The 23943-nt window shown below is 40.3% G+C and overlaps 1 protein-coding gene across 5 annotated transcripts in view; it reads right to left on the minus strand.

Annotated features, from left to right (window-relative positions):
* The window catches only part of mta3 (metastasis associated 1 family, member 3), a 192208-nt gene that overhangs the window by 137778 nt on the left and 30487 nt on the right, over positions 1-23943 (minus strand). For all 5 annotated transcript variants that reach the window (XM_059985759.1, XM_059985758.1, XM_059985761.1 and 2 more), the window contains exon 4: positions 20247-20373. In XM_059985759.1, the coding sequence (XP_059841742.1) occupies positions 20247-20373 (127 nt within the window). The remainder of the gene's footprint in view (positions 1-20246; positions 20374-23943) is intronic.

Genomic DNA, 23943 nt, shown 5'->3' on the forward strand with positions numbered 1-23943 from the left:
ACTAAATCTCTGTTGAAAAACACTTCTTAGTCGGTCTTGCTGATTACAGTTCACACTTTTCCTTTAACTGAAAATCATCCTTAATAGTGAGATAACTATTATATCCTTTTGAGAGATTGTTGGTAAACGCAAAGTCGTACACTTCAGAAGGGAAAATAGAAGTTCATATTATTACTTAAATGGTGTATAAACTGCAGTACACTGGTGTGCAGAGGAACTTGGAAAAGCTTATGCATTTATCATATATGGTTGGTTTGCAAGTGCAACGGAATATCAAGAAAGCAAATGGAATGGTGCGTTTCATTGTTCAAGGGATTGAATTTAAGAGCGGGGCAATATGCTGCAACTGTTGGTGAGGTCCCCTCTGGAGAACTGCATGCAGTTCTTGTCTCCTTACTTGTGGAAAGACATACTGGCTTTGGAGGCAGGGCAGATGAGGTTCACTATGTTGATTCTAGAGATGAGGGGGTTAACTTGTGAGGCGAGATTATGTCTCCGGGGACTACAGTAACCAGAATTCAGAAGAATGAGAAGACCTTACAGAAACAGAAAATTATAAAAGGGGTAGATAGTCCGTGAGCCAGTATGGTTAGTCAGTACCATCTGAGGGGAATAATGTTCTAGTGATTTTTGGCAAGGTATACATCTGTAGAGTTAGAAAATATGTGATAGCATTGTACCAGTTGTAGTTTTATGTGTGCTATCGTGCATTTTATAACACTACCCTAAAATAAGCATTTCTGAAAAGTGGCCAATATAAAGTACAACATATATATTCAACCTATTTTGTCATCAGTGATCTCTCAACATTGAAATTTGTCACAATGACAGCTGAGTTCAAGCACCTTTCATCAAATGTTGTTATAAAATTCTGCATTGAAAACTATGTCATTGGTGGCACTTGCAGTACAGCACCCAATTTCAGTAGAGTGAATCATTTCATTTTTAGAAAAATATTTGTCTGTTGTTTATTTTGAAAAAGTCAATAAAAACCCTAGGACACATATAATCACATGGATTTGTAGAGAATTTATTCAGGATTTGAAATAAGTAATCATTTTTTTGTATCTATTCCACATTAACATCAATACAGTAGAAAACGTTACCCCACCACCCAAACGATAAAAAACCTAATTTGGAGAGATTTCTGGAGTTTTATCGATGTCATGATACTTTCCATATTGTTGTATCAAATCAAAATAATCTTACGCTTTTGTCATAGCATATAGAATTACAGTACAATAATTCAAATGCGGGGTTCCACACAGCCATAACCTAAGCCCCATTTGATTGTAAAAATATATTTAATCAAAGGCTGCTTTCCATACTTTCAATAACCTATTAATAATCATAATAATTTTCTAAGACTTCCACGTCTTCCACATCTTCATCTAAGCTTCCCACACACTCTGAGGTGGATGCCTGCTTCTCACAGTCTGCCAGTCTACACATGCTAGTACACCTGAGGCCATTTGCAATACACATACATCTTGGGAGTGAAACTTTTTTTTGGATAGTTTCAGGCCAGTAGATCCAGGATGGCATCGGGTGCTGGCTGGCCTTCCATCCAGTGCACCACCATCTGTTCAGCCTCCTCTTCTCTCTCCATCTTCCATCCTCTGCCAACAGGGCTTGGCACTTGTGTGTCCTTCTCCAAACATCTTCTCCATATACCAGCCTGGTAGCTGGCTCACTTTGCATGTTTTGTTAAGCAGTCCTTGCATGGTGGGAGTTGATGACTTTCGATTTCACCTTTTTTCGCACAGAAAAGGTGATACCTGAGCTCATTGACCTTGGTGGTCGATCCTTTGGGGGCATACAGGCTCTGTACTCTGCCTTCCTTCATTCAGGGACTATGAAGCTAGTGAGACTATTTCTGTTACTGATTTTGGTCAGGAAGCTCCTTCCCTGCCTCACCATCTGTGTGCCTGTGATACCTTACAACTCATGATCAGTCTCTTCACCCCATATAAATCTTTAACTATTCTTGATAGAGTTCTCCTTGTATGTGTCGAACACAAAGTCTATTCTGCTACTCTGACTGCCTTCCCTCAGAGCCATGCCCAGAATTGTTGTGCAACTTCTCTAAAAGTAACATGACCACCTTTCGCTCTTTGGACCAAGTTCATTCCATCAACCACTGTAGCAGAGTTTCCTGAGAGTTGCTCTTCTACTGCTACATTTTTCTCCAAGGTTATGGCTAAAGTAGCTTTATTTGTCTTTCTCAGCAATCCTTCTGTGAGGACAGGGCGCAGGGCAATGGTCCAAGGGGATGAGAAAGGATATCCTCCATGTGTAGACTGCGCCCTTGTGCCATTACTGTGATGCATCCAAAGAAAGACCTGTCTGCTTTCAAGATGATCTTCCTCCCATTTGATTTAACTTCTCTCTTCTTACACACATCACTGAATGTTTTCAGCTTGTTGGTTTTCATTGGGTCATGGAATTTCTTTGCTGGTGGGTCTCCCTCTGGTCTCTCATCCTTGAAGGTTGCATAGCATTGCTCACAAATCTATATGCCTTCATCAGGTCAGAGGAAATGTCCTTGGGGGCTGCCTTTGCCGTAGAGATGCTAATGAGGTCCTGCTTCTCTGCAAATGGGTTGACCCATTCATGTGTGAGGCTAACCACTGCTGAAACTGCTTCCTCATCTTTCAGGATGCTTGGCCGCTGTAGCTCTGCATGACAGAGCTCTGATTTGTTGCCTTACACCATCTCCCTTAACTGTCCCAGGAATGCACTGCAGTGCTCAGTTGTTATGTAGTAACGCTTGATAGCTCCAGCATTCAGGCTGAACCATGATGTGCCTCCCTGTGTGTTTTTGTTCACTGTGGTTTCAATAGCCTGGTCCACAGGGATCTGCCCAAAGGGGTTGTTACTTGACAGCTGCACTGAGAATTGGCCTGTCTTGAAGGCCTCATACACAGAAGGATTCTTCTCTGGGAGGTTCATCATCTGAGCAAAGTAAGGGGACAGGTACCTGACACAATTCATCTTATCATAGGCAAAGCACCGTGGGATCATGGTTCTTATAGAGTGGAGGTGCAACTCCCAGCCCCCTCACGAGAGGTGCGCAGAAGCTCAAGTACTACGTTCTCTACCACTTCAATGTATGATATCCAGAATGCAGAGTGCTCTCCATTGTTATGACGGAAAGCTACCACCGCTACAGTGCTATCACATATTTTCCAGCACTAGGGGAGTACACCTTGCCAAAAATCACTATTATTATTCCCCCCAGATGGTACCAGTGGCCAAATTTTGGGGTCCTGGCTCATGGACTAAGATATGATAGAGGCAGGAAAATTTGTTTTCTTTAATAAATGATACTAGAACTAGACAACAAAGCCACTAGAAACAGGGGAATAGATTTAGGATAGAGATGAGGAGTAAGTGCTTTTCCCCAGAGTAGTGAATCTGTTGAATTCTCTGCCCAGGAAAGCAGTAGATGCTACCTCAATAAACATATTTAAGAAGTTGTTTGATGGATCTTAGCACAGCTGGGGAATTAAAGGCCATAAGATATAGGAGCAGAATTAGGCTATTCAGTCCATCCGGTCTGCTCTGCCATTTCATCACAGTTTATGAAATTTTCTTCTCATCCTCAATCTCCTACCTTCTCCCTGCATTCCCCCATGCCCTGACCAATCAAGAATTTATCAACCTCTGCCTTAAATACACATAAAGACTTAGCCTCCACAGCTGCTTGTGGCAGTGAATTCCACAGATTCACCACTCTCTGGCTAAAGAAATCTACAATCTAAAAAGACACCCACCTGTTCTGAGGCTGTGTCCTCAAGTCTTAGACTTGCCCACCATAGAAAACATCCTCTCCACATCCACTCTATCAAGGCCTTGCACCATTCAATAGGTTTCAATTAGGTTACCCCTCATTCTTTTGAATTCTAGAGTATACAGGCCCAGAGCCATCAAACATTTTTCATACGATAAGCCATTCAATCTTGGAATCATTTTCATGAACCTCCTTTGAACCCTCTCCAGTTTCAGCACATCCTTTTATGATAAGGAGCCTAAAACTGCACATGATGCTCCAAGCGAGGCCTCACCAGTGCTTTATAAAGTCTCAACACTATATCCTTGCTTTTAAATTCTAGTTCTCTTGAAATGAATGTTAACATCACATTTGGCTTCCTTACCACAGACTCAACCTGCAAATTAACCTTAGGGAATCCTGCACAAGGACTCCCAAGTCCCTTTGCACCTGAAGTTTTTGTAAGTTCTCTCCATTTAGAAATTAGTCAACTTTTTCATTTTCTCTACCAAAGTGCAAGACCATACACTTCCTGACACTGTATTCCATCATCTATTTCTTTACCAATTCTCCTAATCTGCCTAAATCCTTCTGTAGCCTCTCTACATCCTGAAAACTACCTGCCACTCCACCCATCTTCATATCACTTGCAAACTCTGCAACAAAGCCATCAATTCCATCATCCAAATCACCGATATATAACATAAAAAGAATTGGTCCCAACACAGACCCCTGTGGAACACCACTAGTCAGTGGGAATCAACCAGAGAAGGTTCTCTTTATTCCCACCCTTTGCCTCCTGTCAATCAACACAGCTTTATCCATATTTCAGGCCGAGATATCAAGGTCATGTCCCAAAACGTCAACTGTACTTTTTTCAATAGATGCTGCCTGGCCTGCTAAGTTTCTCAAGCATTTTGTGTGTGACACTTGGATTTCCAGCAACTGCAGATTTTCTAATTTGTGACAGCTTTATCCATGTCAGAATCTTTCCTGTAATACCATTGGCTCAAAGCTTGTTAAGCAGCCTCACGTACGGCACCTTTTCAAAGGACTTCAGAAAATACAAGTACACAATGTAAACCAATTCTCCTTTGCCTATCCTGCTTCTTCAAAGAATACCACAGATTGGTCAGGCAAGATTTCCTTGAGGCCTATTTAATCATGTGTTTCAACTACCCTGAGAACTTGTGCTTAATAATTGACTCCATCTTCTTCCCAACCACTATAGGCCTATAGTTTCCTTTCTATAGCCATCTCTCCCTTCTTGAAAAGTGGAGTGACATTTGCAAATTTCCAGTCTTCCAGAACCATTCCAGAATCTAATAATTCTTGAAAGATCATTACTAATGCCTCACAATATCTTCAGACATTTCTTTCAGAACCCTGGGGTGTACAGCCTCTGGTCCAGGTGATTCATCTACTTTCCGATCTCTCAATTTCCCCAAGAACATTCCCTCTAGTAATGCTAACTTCCAACACTTCATGATCCCTGGAACTTCCCCCAGTGTCTTCCACACTGAAGACTGATGTGAAATACTTCTTCAGTTCATCTGCCGTTTCGTTCTCCCCCATTACTATCTCTCCAGCATTGCTTTCCAGCCGTCCATTATCCACTCTGTCCCTTTTTTACACTTTTAAGAACCTGGAGAAACTTCTGGTAACCTCTTTAATGCTTACCTTCTAGCTTAATTTGTATTCCATCTTTACCTCCTTAATGACTTTTTTAGTTGCCTTCTGTTGATTTAAAAGTCTTCCAATCCTCTAGCTTTGCTCTAATTTTTACTCTATTATATGCACTCTATTTGGCTTTTATGCTGGCTTTCACTTCTCTTGTTAGCCTTTGGAATATTTCTTCCTCTTTGGGATATATATATCAACTGCCTTCTGAATAGCTCCCAAAAATTCTACCCATTTTTGCTTTGCCCTCATATCTGCCGGTGTTCTTTTCCAATCAATTCTGGCCAACTCCTCTCTCAATCCTCTGTATATCTGACTTTAGCTTCACCTTGTCAAATTTCAGGGTGAACTCCATCATATTATAATCACTTACCCAAAGGTTCTTTTACCTTAACCTCTCCAATCAATTCTGGTTCATTACACAACACCCAATCCAGAATAGCTGATCCCTAGCGGGCTCAACCATGAGCTGCTCTGAAAAGCCATCTCGCAGGCACTCTAGAAATTCTTCCTCCTGTAATCCAGCACCAACCTGGTTTTACCATCTACCTGCACATTGAAATCCCACATGACTATCGTAATGTTGCCCCTGTGATATGCATTCTATCTCCTGTTGTAATTTGTAGACCACATCCTTACTACTGTTTGGGGGTCTGAATACAACTCCCATCAGCAGTTCCTTAGCTTTATCCACAAGGATTCAACACCTTCTGACCCTATGTCACCTCTAATGATTTGATTTCATTTTTAACCAGCAGATCAACACTGCCTCCTCCGCCTGTCGTTTTGATACAATGTGTAGACATGGACATTAAGCTCCCAGCTATAAACTTCTTTCTGCCATGATTCAGTGATGCCTACAAATTCATACTTGTCAATCTGTAACTGTGCTACAAGTTCATCTACCTTATTTTGTATGGTGCGTGCATTCAAATACAGCACCTTCAGTCCTGTATTCATCCTTTTCAATCTTGTCTACCTTTTACTTTGCAACTCATCCTGCTGACTGCAATTTTGCCTTATCTACAGCCTCTCCTCACTACATATTGCCTCTGTAAATAAGCTACCTTATCTTCAGCACTATTATCTGCCTTTTCTATGGTACCTGTTGCATTGAAATACAGACAGCTCAGGACACTAGTCACACCATGCTCAACCTTTTGATTCCTAACTTTGTCTGAAGTCTTACCAACATCTGCCTCCACAACCTCTCCACTAACTGTTCTGGCACTCTGGTTCCCTTTCCCTTGCACTTCTGGTTTAAACCCCACCCTGCAACATTAACAAGTCTTCCCTCTAGGATATTACACCCCCTCCAGTTCAGGTACAAACCATTCCTCTGTACAGCTCCCACCTTCCCTGGAAGAGAGCCCAATGATCCAAAAATCTTTTGCCCTCCCTCCAACACCAACTTCTTAGCCACAATTTAAACTGTATAATCTTCCTAGTTCTGGCCTCACTAGCCTGTGGCATGGGTAGTAATCCTGAGATCATAATCCTGGAGGTCTTGCTCTTTAACTTAATACTTGTAAAAATCCCCGTCTCTCAATTTCTCTGTCTCCACTGCATCTGCTCTCAGGATTAGGCTTTTCACTCCAGAATGAAGGAGATGTCCTCCTTCCTCAAAGGAGAAATCTTCCTTTCCTCCACCATTAACGCCTTGTGCTCAACCACATCTCTTCCATTTCACACACATCTGACATCACCCCAGCAGGGATAGGTTTCCTCTTGCGCTCACCTACCGCCCCACCTGCCACTGCACCAGCACATAATTCTATGTAAATTCTGCAATCTCCAATGGGATCCCACTACCGTGCACACCATTCCCTCTCCCCCACTTTCTGCTCTCCACAGGAATCGCTCCCTATATGACTCCCTTGTCCACTGATCTCCCTCCTGGCACTAATCCTTGAAAGCAGAACAAGTACTACACCTGCCCCTAGACCTCCTCCCTCACTACCATTTAGCGCCCCAAACAGTCCTTCCAGGTGAAGCAACTCTTCACCTGCAAGTCTATTGGGGTCATCTGCTGCATCCGGTGTTCCTACTGAGGCCTCCTGTATATTGGTGAGACCCATTGTAGGAGACCACTTCGCCGAGCACCTACACTCTGTCCCAGCAGCATCTCCCAGTGGCCACCCATTTTAATTCCACTTCCTATTTCCATTCCAACATGTCAGTCCGTGGCCTCCTCTACTGCCACAATGAGGTCACACTCAGGTTGGAGCAGCAAAACCTTGTGTTCTGCCAGTGTAGCGTGCAACCTGATGGCATAAACATAGATTTCTCAAACTTCTGGTAATGCCCACCCCACCATATCCCCATTTCCATTTCCCTCTCTCTCCTTATCTTCTCACCTTACCTGCCTATCACCTCCCTCTCATCCTCCTCCCCTTCCCTTTCTTCCACAGCCTTCTGTGCTCTCCTATCAGATTCCCCCTTCTCCAGTCCAATCTCATTACCAATCAACTTTCCAGCTCTTTACTTCAACACCACCCCCCCCCCCACCAAGTTTCACCCATCTCCTACTGTCTTGTATTTCTTCCTACCCCATCTTCGTACTCTGATTTCATCTTTTCTGTCCAGTCCTGAAGAAAGGTCTTGGCCCGAAATATCAACTGTTTACTCTTTTTCCATAGATTTGCCTGGCCTGCAGAGTTCCTCTAGCATTTTGTGTGTGTTACCCAGCTCTTTGAACTCTCTATGCTGAATTCAGGACTCTGGGGAAAAAGCAGGTTGGTGGAGCTGAGACCATGGTCAGATCAGTCATGATCTTATGGAATGGTGGAGCAGGCTTGATGAGCCAGACGGCCTACTCCCGCTGTTCTTTCTTACATTGACCTGAAGAGTTAACAGTTTCTTTTTCCACAGACACAATGTGATCATATGAAAGTTTGCAGAACATTCTGTTTATATTACCAATTTTCATCATCTGCCATGGTTTGCCTATGTTGAATAAACTGTTAGTTTGGTTCCAGAGTTCCTACTTTTCAAGTCTTTTCAAGCCAAAAAAAAAGCAAAGTTAACATAACTCAGAATAATCTGTCTTCAGTCATGTATGTGCAGTACTTTCTCGTGCAATCCTTACTGGATAGCAGACCAAAACTCTTCCCCTAGCTCAAAAATGCTGGACCCAATATTATGTCTGACTGTTGAAGGGAACAAAACCAACCAAGATCAAAAGCAGAACCAGTGATTCATAAGCTTTGGCTCAATGAAGCACTTTCTCCTCAGTCAAATAATTCTTAGTTCAAACTTCACTGCACAATTCAGGTGACACTTCAGAGCAGTAGTAATGGAATACTGCACCACAGAACTGGAGGTTCTCAATAGGCTGGAGCTTCTGGATAGGTTTATCCCATTGAAACAGGGAAAGGATGGAGGAAGGTGAAGGATTCATGAATAATACAAGATGTGAAACATCTCATCAAAGGAAGAAAGAAGCTTATTTAAGGTTTAGAAAGCAAGGATCAGGGAGGGCTCTAGAGAGTTACAAGGTAGTATGGGAGGAGCTGAAGAATGAACTTAGGGGAGCTAGAAAGGGGCATGAGAAGGCCTTGGCAAGTATGATTAAGGAAAATTCCAAGGTGTTCTACACATACGTGAAGAACAGAAGAATGGCCAGGGCAAGGATAGAACCAATCCAGGATAGAAGAGGAAACATGAATCAGGAGTTGGAGGTGGTAGGAGTGATCCCTCATGAATAACATGCTTCACCAGTGAGAGAAACATTTAAGTTTGAAGATAGCATAAAGCAAGCTAGTATGCTAGAACATGTTGATGTTAAGACAGAGGATGTGTCTGAATCTTTGTAAACATTAGGATAGATAAATCCCCAGGGCTAGATGGGTTATGCCCCAGGTTACTATGGAAAGCAAAGGAAAAAATTGCCATGCCTTTGGCAAGGATCTTTGCATCCTCATAGGTTACAGTAGTTCCAGATTTGTTTAAGAAAGTGAGTAGGGACAATCCTATGAATTTTAGACCAGTGAGCCCTACTTCAGAGGTGAGCAAGTTATTGGAGAGGATTCTTACAGACATGATTTATGAGAATTGGAGAAGCATAGTCTGATTAAGGATAGTAAGTATGGCTTTGTGAGGGTCAGGATGTGCCTCACAAGCCTGACTGAGTCCTTTGTGAATGTGACACAGCATATTGATGAAGATAGAGTAATGGATGTGGTGTATATGGATTTTAATAAGGCATTCGATAAGGTTCCCCGTGGCAAGCCTATTCAGAAAATTAGGAGGCTGGGAACCTTAGCTGTGTGGATACACAAGTTCTAGCCCATAGAAAGCAGAGGGTGGTAGTAGATGGAGGATATTCTGCCTGGGGATCAATGACCAGTGCCTGTTTCACAAAGGTCTGCTCTGGACAACACACGAAATGCTGGACCTCTGGACTTTGTAATTTTTCTAAATGGCTTGGATGAGGATGTGGAAGGCTGGGTTAGTAAGCTTGCATATTATATATACAAAGGTTGGTGGAATTATGAATAGTGTGGAGGGTTGTCGAAGGTTGCAACATGACACTGACAGGCTGAAGAGCTGGCCTGAGAAGTGACAGATAGAGTTCAACTTAGAAAACTACGAAGTGATTCATTTTGAAGGGTTAATTTTGAAGATAGAATTCAAAGTTAATGTCAGGATTCTTGGCAAATTGAAAGAACAGAGGGATCTTGGAGTCCATGGCCACAGATCCACCAAAAGTGCCACATAAGATGATGAAGTTGTTAATAAGTCATATGGTGTATTGGTCTTCATTAGGTGGGTTATTGAGTTCAAGAGCCACGAGTAATGCTGCAGCTGTATAAAACGACCTGGAAAATTGTGTTCAGTTCTGTTTGTCTCATTATAGGAAGGATGGGGAAGCTTTAGAGAGCTCAGAGAAGATTTATGAAGATGCTGCAGGGACTAGAGAGCATGCAGGTTGAACAAACTAGGGCTTTTCTTTTTGGAGCAAGAGAGGATGAGAGGTGACCGGATAGGTGGTGTAAGAATAATGAGAGGTATAGATACAGTGGGGAGTCAGAGACTTTTCTCCAGGGGAAAGATGGCTAATATAAAGGGGCATAATGATAAGGCGACTGGAAGAAAGTATAGGGGAGACGTTAGAGTTAAGTTCTTTATGCAGAGAGTGATGGGTATGTGAAACACTTTGCCAGGGGTGATGGTAGAGGCAAATACTTTAGGGCCATTTATAAAACTCTTAGACACATAAATGATAGAAAATTGGAGGATTATGCAGAAGAGAATGATTAGATTAATCTTAGAATAAGTTAAAAGGTTGGCAAAATAGCTTGTACTATGTTGTAATGATCCCTGTTCTATGTTCAAATTATGTGACACATTTGGGATGAAAAGCTAAATGATAGAGATGCAAGCTCTGCAGATAAAGCTATTCAAGGACAAATCTCTCCTTCAGTTCCCTAACCAATATTTGTACTTCAAGCAATACATGAAAAACAGATTATTTCATTGCTGTAATGAAACCCTATACAAAATTTATTGTTCTATGTCTGAACATCACAACTGTGAGTTCTAGTCAATGCTTTGTAATTCATGAAACCCATTGTGAAATTGTTTTCTCAAATGACCTCAATTGTTAATTGCAGTTTTGTGCCACATTGAACCAGAAACTGCATCTTAAAACATAACAATTTGACATTAATAGTGACATGTCTCATTAATCTTAAATATTCCACTAAAATTTCAAATTAATGTCAGCAGTAGGCAGTGGCATTTTAGAATTTTGGGCATTTGTAGCACTTGCCCATTTGTTACATTTTTAAAGCCTGTAATTCTACAATTCAAATTAGTTTGAACTGGCCTTTAGTTCCAAACATTATGCTTCTGTACTTTGAAACCTAATCATGATGGATAAAACCCAGTGCTGACCAGTTTCAATTTTTCTTATTTATATTGGATTTAAACATATTTTTTTGCAACAGAACCATGTATTTTTTCCTTGAGTTTACTTGTGCAAGAGTGCTTCTTAGCCCATTTCTCTCATAGATCTTGCATACTCTTGTGAGAAATCTATAGATTAAGTGCTTATGCTTACACACCTTTTTTTTAAACTTTGTCACTCCTGTTGCTGCCTGCCTTTTATTTTTTACAATTTACTGTGAGCTTCTGCTACTTCCAACTATTGCCACATAACACAGGATCATCCTAGAATAGGGTTTCTTCCAAATCTACCCTGTCCCGCAGCTAGCTGTGAAAGCCTTGAAAAAGAATCAACAGCAAACTTTGCAGAATTCTGTTAAAAGCTGCTTTTTTTTCCATCTTGTCAAACTTTTAGTTTAACTGAATAAATGCCCAAGAATCAGAATTAATATCACCAACATGTCATGAAATGTGTTAACTTTGCGGCAGAAGTACAATACATAATATTTTATATATTAATAGAAAATAAAATTCAGGCTGCTGTACCTCCTTCCTGACGGTAACAATGAAAAGACAGATCATTCTGAGAAAACAGACGATAATAGTAAAAGACTTGGCCGTATCCAAGGTCAAGAAGTTATATTCTAAAGAAGTTTTTAAAGCAGGAGAGGCAAGTAACAGAACTCCTGAGAGTAGGTCAAATATGTTAAAGAGTGGCAGCAAGGTGCCAAATAATAAGCCAGAAGCACAATATCACATGTCTACAAGAGGTACTGGAGACAAGGACAGATGCCAAATAAAACCATTTGGCCCATCAAGTCTGCTCTGCCATTTCATCATGGCCGATCCATTTTCCACTCGATCTCAGACTCAGGCCTTCTCCCTGAATCCCTTCACACACTGACCAATCAGGAATCTATCAATCCCTGCCTTAAATATACATAAAGATTTGGCCTCCACAGCAGCTTGTGGCAAATAATTCCACAGATTCACCACTCTCTGGCTAAAGAAATTTCTTCTCACCTCCATCCTTAGAGGACACCCCTCTATTTTGAGGCTGTGTCCTCTGGTCTTAAGACTCTCCCGCCATAGGTTTCAATGGGGGCACACCTCATTCTTCTGAGTTCTACTGAATACAGGCCCCGAGCTATTGAGCATTCATCACATGACAAGCTGGAATCACTTTTGTGAGCATCCTTTAAATTCTCTCCAGGTTCAGCACATACTTTCCAAGATAAGGAGCCCAAAACTGCTCACCAATACTCCAAGTGAGGCCTCACCAGTGTTTATAAAGTCTCAAGATTGCTAATCCTCTTGATATTAATGGTAACATTGTATTTGCTTTCTTCACCACCGACGTGCAGGACCATACACTTTCTGACACCATATTCAATCTGCCATTTCTTTGGCTGATTTCTTTGCCCATTCTTCTAATCTGACCAAGTCCTTTAGTAGCCTCTTTAGTTCCTTAAAACTATCTGCCCCTCCACCTATTTTAAATATAACGTAAAAAGAATCGGTCTCAACACAGACCCGTGGAACACCACTAGTTATCAGAAACCTACCAGAAAAGGCCCCCTTTAGTCCCACTCTCTGCCTCCTGCCAATCAGCCACTGCTTTATTCATGCTAGAATCTTTCCTGTAATACCATGGGCTTGCAGCTCATTATGTGTGACATCTTGTCAATGGCCTTCTGAAAATCCAAGTACCCAACATCAACTGATTCTCCTTTGTCAATCCTGTTTATTATTTGTTTAAAGAATTCCAACAACTCTGTCAGGCAAAATTTTCCCTTGCTGACTGCAGCCTATTTTACCAACTGCTTCCAACTCCCTGAGAACTGATCCTTAACAATTAACTCCAATATCTTCCCAACCACTCAGGTCAAACTAACTGGCCTATAACTTCTTTCCTTCTGCCTCTCTTCCTTTTGAAGAGTGGAAATACATCTGCAATTTTCCAGTCCTCCGAAACCATTCCAGCATCTAGTGATTCTTGAAAGATCTTTTCTAATGCCTCCACAATCTCTTCAGCCATCTCTTTCAGAATCCTGGGGTGGACACCACCTGGTCCAGGTGACTTATCTACCTTCAGACCTTTCAGATTCCCAAGAACCTTAGCTCTAGTATTGGTAACTTCGCAAATTTCATGACCATTGACATATGGAACTTCCACCATATTGCCAGTGCCTTCCAGTGAAGAATGATGAGCATAGGAAAATATGGACTCAAAGAGTTTGAGAAGAAAGGACACAAGATTAGCTTGAGATAATACAGTAATTCTGCTTAAATGGGACACAGTGGAACAATACATTTTGGCTCAATTAAGTGGCTGCTCCAGTTTGCCAAAGTTTCATGTAAATAGTTCAATACGTATAAAAACAAACTCCTGCTTAACTGAGTAACAAATTATGTACTTATGTGAATTACAGAACAAATTAGGACACGACTGTACTAATACTACTACAGTACTATAAAACTATGTTTTAGTTACTGACAGTTAGTATCAGAGGAATTCATCCAGGGAACACTTGTGTTCTTTTGACTGAACAAATCAGCACAGATACCCAGTGCAGATAATAGGCTGCCTTCAGACAATGATTTTGATGACTGCGTCTTCCAAATCTTTATTTCCATTGTATCGTTCAAGACGATTGCCAATATCTTCAAATTCTTTATAGTTCCTAATTTGAAGTAATTAACTAATTTCATTTTCACTCTAGACTGTTTCTGGCATCTCCAAGCCCAAATTCTTGAACCACTGTGAGCAAGCAGTTCTGCATTGTCTTACTGCTTATTTCTTGCAAACTGTCAGTGACAAAAATCACCACTTTTTGAACAAGCAACTGATGATATTTTAAACTGGTTACTCTAAGGGTGATGCATTGTCTAACAGCAACATGCAGTGTATGTGACTGACACTAGAGACCTGCAACAGTCACCTGTCACAATTAAGCAGCATGGTATCCAAAATAAACAATGGGAGTCCTGATTACTTCCTCGATTCGATTTTGCTCTTTGGGCTGTCCCAAATAAGTGACTGCCCCAATTAACCAATGACCCAATCCAAAGAATTGGAAAGGCTACAAATAAAGTTGCTGTTGAAGCAGAAAACAAACTATTGGAGGAACTCAGCAGGTCAGAAAGCATTTGCGAAGGTCGACATTTTGGGTTGAAACTGCCTCAGGACTGGGAGTGCACAGTAAGGATAGACTGAATTAAGAGACGAAGGAAGGCAGGGACTTGTAGGGATAGGCAGAACTAGGTGCCGTGAGGAATGGAGAGCAATTGGAGCAAGTTATCAAGACAAGATGGTGCCGGCAACCAATGTGACTAATGGTGACGTCCTGGACAATTCACAAATTTAATACTTCTTTTTTAAAATATACTTCTACTACTTGTTAAATACCCCTAAGGTTCATTTTTTTCTGTGGACTGTCACTTTAAAATGCTGAGGAAATGAGACTGACTTTTAGACATTGTCAGATCTCTGCTGACTGCAGAGTTGCTGGTTAATATGGTGAGAGAGGTGGAGTTCTTTTATGGACAATGAATGTTCACATTTTTCCTGTAGCTTGTTTTAAATATACAAGGACACACAGACACACACAGTGAGAGTCAAGATGGATTTGGTCAATGGAAGACACCAGTGAGTCGGTCACTGGTTTAAAACTTTCAGTGGCCCAAAAGGGGTGAGTTGAGATCGAGCCAGAGTATTGATACATGGCTCTCACAAGTTTGCTGCAACTAGAAGAAGTTTGTAGAGAGAGAGAGAGGAGAGGAGAGTAAGGTTTGAAACAGAAGAAATATAGTGACAAAGAGATCACTGTTTGGACTCTCTAAGTAGCCTGTGAGGGTGAGTTTTTTTCCATTCGGATACAAAAGTGTGATTGTCACATAGTTAATCCACAGCAGTGGGTTCTCTGGTGAGGGAAAACCTTTGTGAATACCACATGTGTGTTACCCTTTGTCTGGGTGTGGTGGTTCACTGAAGACAGACATCCCTGTGGGAAATCACTGTTGAAGTTATTTCGTATGTCGTGGAACTGGATAAATGGCTATCACGTTGTGTGTGATTAGGGTAACCTTGTGGAATCTACCGGTGTGTCGACCCTTGCCTGGGTGGTGGTTCCCTTGAAGATGGTCTCCTTTGTGATAAGCTACTGTTGGTGATATTTCATGTGAGGATTCGGAGGACAACGGGAAATTCGAAGACATCTGTTTATTTGGATTACATATATCTCTCTTACCTCAATTTTGTGGATTGAACTGAACAGAACTTTCTTACATACCATCATAAGACTGTATCACTTACCACCTAAGCTTAAAGACGTTTGGGGATTTATATATTTACACCTATATAACCATATAACAATTACAGCACAGAAACAGGCCATCTCAGCTCTTCTAGTCCGTGCCGAACGCTTACTCTCACCTAGTCCCACCTACCTGCACTCAGCCCATAACCCTCCATTCCTTTCCTGTCCATATACCAATCCAATTTTTTATTTAAATGAAATCAAACCTGCCTCTACCACTTCTACTGGAAGCTCATTCCACACAGCTACCACTCTCTGAGTAAAGAAGTTCCCCTTCGTGTTACCCTTAAACTTGTATACCAGGATGTTCCCTGGATTAAGGGAGTTACATGGACTACAAGGACAGGTTAGACAAATCTGGGCAACACACACAAAATACTCAGCAGATAATGCAGCATCTGTGGAAGGGGAATAAACAGTTGATATTTCATGCAGAGACCATTCATCATGATTCACCCTAAACATCTGTGGCAAACAAAGTTAATAGCTAAAAAATGTGTTTGAGTCAAAAATCTTATCAAAGTTCAGTACTCAGACATATACTTGAAGAACCATAATCTACCAAACAGTGCATCTTGATATGGGAAGTAGAATTACTTCAACTAGCCCCTTACCTATACCAAGAAGAAACATTAGACCAAATAATTTCCTTTCTGTACTGTAATTTTTTATGATTCTTTATGATTTTATGAAGCTATACAGATTCAGGGAGACAACAAATTGCATATTAAAAGTAAAGGTTGCCTATAAGAAAAAAAATCTCATTTTGTTCAGGAGTAATATTACATCACTACATATTGAAAGGAAAATAATTCAGTATAACTTGTGAAATTTATGCTACATTTCCTTAATGTCCCCCTTTAAGTTTATTACATGGTCACAAATTAACCACATATCTTCAATGAAATCTATCATACAACTTCAATATAAATGTGAGATTGCCAGAAGTCATGTTATCCTCTGGTGTCAGAAATATTTGATCAACGCTGCAATTCTGTACATTTTATATGACTAATAATTATGAGTCTAGTGGCTGCATTCATCAAAAATTATTTTAAGACACTTGCACAAAGCAAGAATGTACACTATGATACTAAATTTACCATCTTGGGTTAACAGCACAAGACCTCATTGGAAACATCTATCAGAACTGTCTAAGAAATACAGTATAGCTATGTTAACTATTAAGCTATTTATGATTTGTGGTAAACTGTAACTTAAAGGCTTCACTGTTTTGGAAAACTAATCCGAATATGGAAAAATGGGCTCAACTTCCAGATAACTTCTCAACAAATTCTATCTTCTGCACATTGCTTGCAATGTTAGGAAAATCCATCATTACTGATTTCAATGGAGATGTGGATATTCAAATATGAAAAATGAAAAAATTAAAAAATAGAGTTTGAAGGATACCTAGTTTACTCTATTCAGAGAAAACAACTTCTCATTTATTTTGTTCTAATAGCTTAAGGGTACATTTTCCAAAGGCCAATCAGATGCCAATGATGATAGACGCAAGTCCCTCCACTGCATCTAATAAAATATCTCCATTGACTGATATACCTATATTGATTGACTGTGTCCTGAAGAAGGGTCTTGGCCCGAAATGTTGACTTTTTATTCAATTCCACAGATGCTGCCTGACTTGCTGAGTTCCTCCAGCATTTTCTATGTATTACTCTAAGTTTTGAAATTATTTACTGAAAGATTCTGAGGACAAAGGAAAACTGCAATGATGATAATTCAATGGTATTGACAAATACAGGTGTAACCACAAGGATGCAAGATTTTGAATCTCTTATACTCAATGGAAGCTATGTTAAAGAAACTGTATAGGTGTATCAAAAAACAAAATGTTTCCATAGTTGCTGGAAAATTATTTTTGTATTTCTAGAAACTATTTAGACAAGTTACTAGAACTATGCAAACTTCTGCCATTAATTTCCACAAATAACTTCTGCACAGATTTGTTGTACACTGGCAACAACACAAGTTGCTGCTGATGAAATAGTCCTAAAAGTTGACAGAATACATTGAAATGTTCCAGTTGTAATTTTTACAAAAACATATTACATTATATTGGACGGCAAATATGAGTACCAATTAACTGCCTTTTGCTTTCTTTCGTTGTGCTGAAGCACCTCTAAATGAATGAATTAATATCACTGGAATAACTTGGAAATGTTTGAGTGAAAAAAAAGGTATTGCATTTACCAGGTTTAATAGGTGCATGACAAAGGCTGGATGTCATCAGGTTATTTTAATAGCAGATGATCTTTACAACATAATGTGAGATCTACCAAATTCACACACCTTTAACTGTAATTAGAATTTTTTTTAATGTGACAAACACCACTGGTGATTTTTTTAAATATATGACAAACACCACCAAAGCAGTTTAAATAGATATAACATTACTTGTAGCGTCAGAAACTAGAGTGCAATCTCTGATGCTACAAGTAATGTCCGTGTGGACTTTGGACATTTTCCATGTGATTAGTTTCATCCAGTTTTCCTTTGACATTCCATAGACATTCATTCTAGTTAAGTTAATTGGGTAAATCGCCCCTAAAGTGCAATTGGGATGAACACACAATTCATTTAAACGCATGGTGATGGTAGATATGGACCGAGTGGGTTGAAGAGAACCTTTCCGTGCTGTATTCCATGAAGAGTCAAATCATTATTTATCTGTATTCTCCTTCAGTTCAAACAATCGGCAAAAAAATGAGGAAGAGACATACAAACCACTTACCTGGTATAACTGAGAAAGGTAGTTTTGTTCAGGGAAATGCATGGCAAAGACTTCAAAATAGTTTTTTAACTTAATATAAAGTGGAAAGACAAGGAAATATTGGAAAGATTAAGCTTCAAGCCCAAATATATGGCTTGTGGTTTCTGTACATTGTGAGGAAGCACAGCATCACTGGAGATCACAGGCAAAGAAATAATAGGAGTAAGTAGAAGAGCTAGGTTTGAGTTGGACAGCTTGAAGAGTGAGAATTTAGGAGCATCTGTGTTGTTCAAAATATATAGGAACTGCATGCAATTTTTTAATAAGGTATTCAAGCAAATCAGCTTGTTGTCAACAGCATACGTACAGCATCTTTAAAAATAGTAATGTGTCCCTATGGACTTCATTCAGCATTATAAAAAAACATTCATGGTTTAAGTGATCTGTTTCTGTATCAATAGGCTGTAACTGTATTTTTTTATCTTATTTGATTTTATTTAGAGATACAGCACAGAGCAGCCTCTTCCGGACCAACAAGCTACCTATTTAACTCTAGCCTAATCACAGGAGAACTTCCAATGACCAATGAACCAATTAACCAGTGGGGTTTTGGAATGTTGGAGGAAACCAAAGCACCCAGAGGAAACCTACGTGCAATTTGGGGAGGACATACAAACTCCTTTCATATGCTGTAAGTTGCAGAGGAAGACAGGCAACAGAGAAGACAGAAGGAATATATGCGATAGGGTAGAGATTAAGGGAGACTGAATGATCCCAAAAGTCAGTTGATAGAGGGTAGAAGCTAATTAATAATAAATTATTGATTCAGAGGAAATACAAATGGAATGAGGTGGGTGAAAAGGGGAGGGAGAGAAAATAACTACAGGAATATGCAAAATATAACAGAAAATGTTGAAAATATTCAGCAGGGTCAGGCCGTGACTACAGGAAAAAGAACAGAACTGTTCTGTATCATTAACACGAGATTCTGGAAATCTTGAGCAGCACACACAAACGCTGGTGGAACTCAGCAAGTCAGACAGCCTCTATGGAAGGGCATCAAGACTGGAAAGTAATGGGGCAGAGGTCAGAATTATTTATTCCTTCCACAGATGCTGCCTGACTTAGTGAGTTTTTTCAGCATTTTGCGTGTGTTGTTTTCTGTATCACACCTTGATGACTTTTTTTCTCTCTCGCATTCCTCATTTATCTAATTCTATTTACATCTCATCCATTCACATCTGTAATTAACAAGGTTTTATCACCCTCACTTACCTGATACTACCACTATCTGCAAAATACAACCTCTCTTTCCTTTAGTTGCCTCCACACTTTCACTTCCTCTTCAACCTAAAATACACTTGTTTACTAGTTTTGTAAAGTTATTCTGAAGGGTCATGATGTACCATAAATAACTCTTTGAGACGTGAGGCAAGATATCGGCTTTTAATTGACTGGAAAAAAGAACAAGCAGCAATTGACCACCATGCTACATCCTGGAGACTGAGGGCAGGGTTTAGGCCCCAATCGCCTTTATACCAGGGTCTGTGGGAGGAGCCACAAGAACAGTCAGCGGGGGAGGGGGGCGAGTCCAGACAGGTATACGTAGTTCACCACAGGTCATTAATCTGAAAAGTTAACAGTTTCTCCCTCCATATTGCTGCTTCATCTGATGAGTACCTCCAATCTTTCCTGCTTTCATTTACTCCCCATTGAGCTTTTTACACATCAGAATGACAAAATGAGCATTTGGGTTCTTAAATTGAAAAGATTTCTTTATTATTTCTATCTAAACAAAATAAGCTTAATACAGTATAAATAAACATTTTTCCAATGAAGTACACTTTCATACCTGATATGAGTGGCAGGAAGTGACTCATATTGGCGTGATAGAAATATCTCCCTGTGTTTAAGCTGATGTCTTTGCTTTTCTGTCAAGTCTAAAATACTTGTAGTCTCCAATTCTTCTTCCATTTCCTCTGCATAAAATAAAAAATTTAAAGGTATTAATAAGGAACCAACTTCTTGAAAAGCTTTACAACAATTAAATTTGATGGTATGGGAAAATTATCTCCGAATAGTAGATTACAGTTGCTTACTATATTCTATACAGTTGGACTAAAGAAGATTCATGATGTTACAATTACAGTCGGCCCTCCTTATCCGCGGATTCCGCATGCATGGATTCAACCAACCTCAGATCGGAAAAGCCCAGAAGCTCTCTCTCCAGCACAGTGTTTAAACATGTACAGACTACTTTTTCTTGTCATTATTCCCTAAGCAATACAGTATAACAACTATTTACATAGCATTTACATTGTATTAGGTATTATAAGTAATCTAGAAATGACTTAAAAGTACAGGCAGTCCCCAGGTTATGAATGAGTTCCATTCCTGAGTCCGTCTTTAAGTCGGATTTGAAGTCGGAACAGGTACATCCGGTATATTTAGTGTCAGTTAGTCAAACGTTTTTCTTTAGTATAAAGTACATATTTTACCTTTCTATGCATATAAAACACTTAAGAAACATATGTATTTCAATAATTAAACCACTGCGTTGCTTAGCAATAATTGCAGCTTTCATCGGGGCAGGGTCTTTCACGTGCTCCATTAAAATTGTTCCGATCGTTGACCAACTGTAGCCTACCGCTTTTCCAATCACCGATGGCGTTTCACCTCTTTCCGATCGCTTTATTAGTTCCAACTTATTTTCAATCGTGATCATGATTATTTTTGTGAACAAGAACACTGCGGATTCAGAGCTGCACCGCCAGGTCCCAATGTCCACCACACTGAACATGTTAAGTAACGTCCAGGGTTCCACTGGGTCCTAAAGACCACTGCACTGAGAAAGGTTAAATAAGGGACTTGAGCGTTCGCGTTTTTTGGTATCCGCCGAGTGTCTCGGAACCAATCCCCCACAGATAAGGAGGGCCAACTGTATTCATAAGTTAACTCTGATTCAGTAATTATTTACTATAAAGAGGAGCACCAGAAAGCAGTTACAACAAAGACAGATAGCTCCTAGCGATTTACTAGAAATAAACTTGACAAAGCTTAGACCCGGCCTTGACATTATGCCTGTCAGCATCCTTGATTTGATAAATGAAGTTCAAAAAGAATTAGCAGCTAAAAATCAGAGATAAAAACAGGAAAAGCTAAGGACATTCAGAAGGCCAAGCAGGAAGAGAAACAGTTAATGATTCAAGTCCAAAACACGCTATCAGAATTGGGAAAGGGAGAAAACAAGCTTTCAGTACACAAAGGTGGAGGAGTGATGGAATGAACAAAGGAAACACCTCTGACAAGGAGGGAGCATAAGGACAGTACGCTATATTCTTTCCCTAAACAAGATTTAAGCAATACTGTGCTGTCATGAGGAATGACTCTGTAATTTCAGAACTGACTGCAAGTTGTCCAAGCACTTCCTAAAGTCCACAGACAGCTCAAACTCAACTCTTCTGTAACATTTGGCTCCACATTCAATACATGTCTCAGCGCTAACAGTTGCGGAAGGTTTTCTGAAAGGCACTGCAGTGCACTCAGAAAGGGCTGATGTGTCTGAAAAAGGTTGCAAATACATGTCCTAATGACACATGTCCTAGACAATCTTCAAAGACACCATTATACCAACAATTGGTTGATTAGCAATGTATTCACATGCTCAGCACTTCAAAGTCTGTAAACACTGAGGCAAGCAAAAATCTGCAGGACAATCACCCGCCAAGCTCTCATACTTGAACTGTAGAAGTCAGATTCAAGGTGACACTCAAACTTCCAAACAAGTGCAGTTGATCTTTTCTGCTATCTACAGTCTCGCAAAGATCAACAAGGCTCTCTATCCACAAAAGCATGTTTTTGATTTCAATGGGAAAAAAAGCAGCATGCGGAGGCTTGGAACTTGCTAGCATAGTTGGCTTCCATTGGTACAGAAGGCGCTCACTGCACTCATAACAGTTTTATTTAAAAATGAGAATATTTTGTATTTCCTCAACAGAAAGGGTTCCCAATTTCTGGATCCTGAGCAGAGATTCTTAATGATGAAGCTCCCATGACTCCTTCATCCTAAGCTATTTCACACCGCTGCTACTCCTGAAAGATAGATCTTAGGGGTCATAAGGTACTCACTGAAGACCAAAGGGAGCACGTGGACAATGAAAGGACATCAGGGAAGGATATGCCTGCCCAGCATCACCAGACTCACTCCCAGATAACCAGGGTACAAGGCCTTTTTTATTTGGGCAGTAATGTTTTCCCCATTGAAAACCAACTGATCTTCTCCACATTTCAATCATTACCACAGTACACCATCAACCAGCTAGTTGAGCCTAAATGTTCCCTCTCTTCCTGCTTTGCATGACCACCAATTCTAACTATGAATCTTTCAACTAAATACCTAAATGACTTGCCACAAAATCACTGTTTCTAGCCCTCTCTTAAAGAAATCACTACTACATAAAATACTCTTTACTTGAGGGATATCTGCAGGTTTTCATTAACGGTGGCTAAGCATTTCAAAATCTAAATAACAGTAAAGAGGGCTATACAACATTGAGGACAATACAAGTTCAGTGTAAGATATTTCACAATATTGTGATCAGAATGGTAGGGCATGGGTACGGAGATGTATTAATGAATACAAATTTCATGGCAATGAAGAGCATACTCATTCTAAACAAAAGGAATCCTTTGAGGTACTCCACTGTAAGCTATGTTTCACAATGTTTAATGGGTAAGAACCAAGTCTCAATAGTAGAAAACCACATTTCAATCAATTCACAAAAAAGGACAACTGGTGCCTGTCCCCTTTGACAGTCCGAATGGGTTCTGATATCCTAGCACTAATGTTGCAGTATCCTGGGTTCTGGCTACTACAAGGCTGCACTCTTTGACATTTGACTCTGTGTCTGTGGCACCTGCAAGTTGTTCTTGCCCTTGAAAGGGTGGCTCTAGACTATTGTCCCTGGTCAAATGAAGCATGTGTCTGGGAGTTTTTTGTTGACCATGGAAATGGCGGCTGGTAGACAGGACATGGTGGGAAATCATTGGTGGTCACAGTAGAGGGGATGTGATTGTTATCAACCTGTACCCCCCAATCCTCTTGGGAGAGTTAGCAGACAGCAGAGCTGCCGCGATGTGTGCTGGCAATGTTGGAACCAAAGTGCGGAAGAAAGACAGACTCCACTTTCGAGGTGGCTACTAGAGTTTATTCATAAGAATGCCAACAGAACATCGGTGGCTGAGCACAGCGACACTGGTAGAGGTAACATTCTAAAAACTAGGACTCCCACAATTAGTGCTAATCGAGCATCTGCTTTAAATACGTAACACAGAAACCCCAAGCCTTTCAAAGTAAACTTAACAAGTTTAAACAGAAAGCATCAGGAGACCACATTACAAAGAGCAAATTGCTTGAGAAAAACACAAGGAACTCTCAGCGATTAACGATTCTCATTAAACAATTCATCAATTCAGGTTCTCTTAAAAACCTCTGAGCCCAACACCCTCTGGCTCCCCGCACAAGCCCGAAGAGATCATTACAAGAGCAG

The sequence above is a fragment of the Hypanus sabinus genome, chromosome 12, assembly GCF_030144855.1.
Source record: "Hypanus sabinus isolate sHypSab1 chromosome 12, sHypSab1.hap1, whole genome shotgun sequence".
NCBI classification, from domain to species: Eukaryota; Metazoa; Chordata; class Chondrichthyes; order Myliobatiformes; family Dasyatidae; genus Hypanus; species Hypanus sabinus.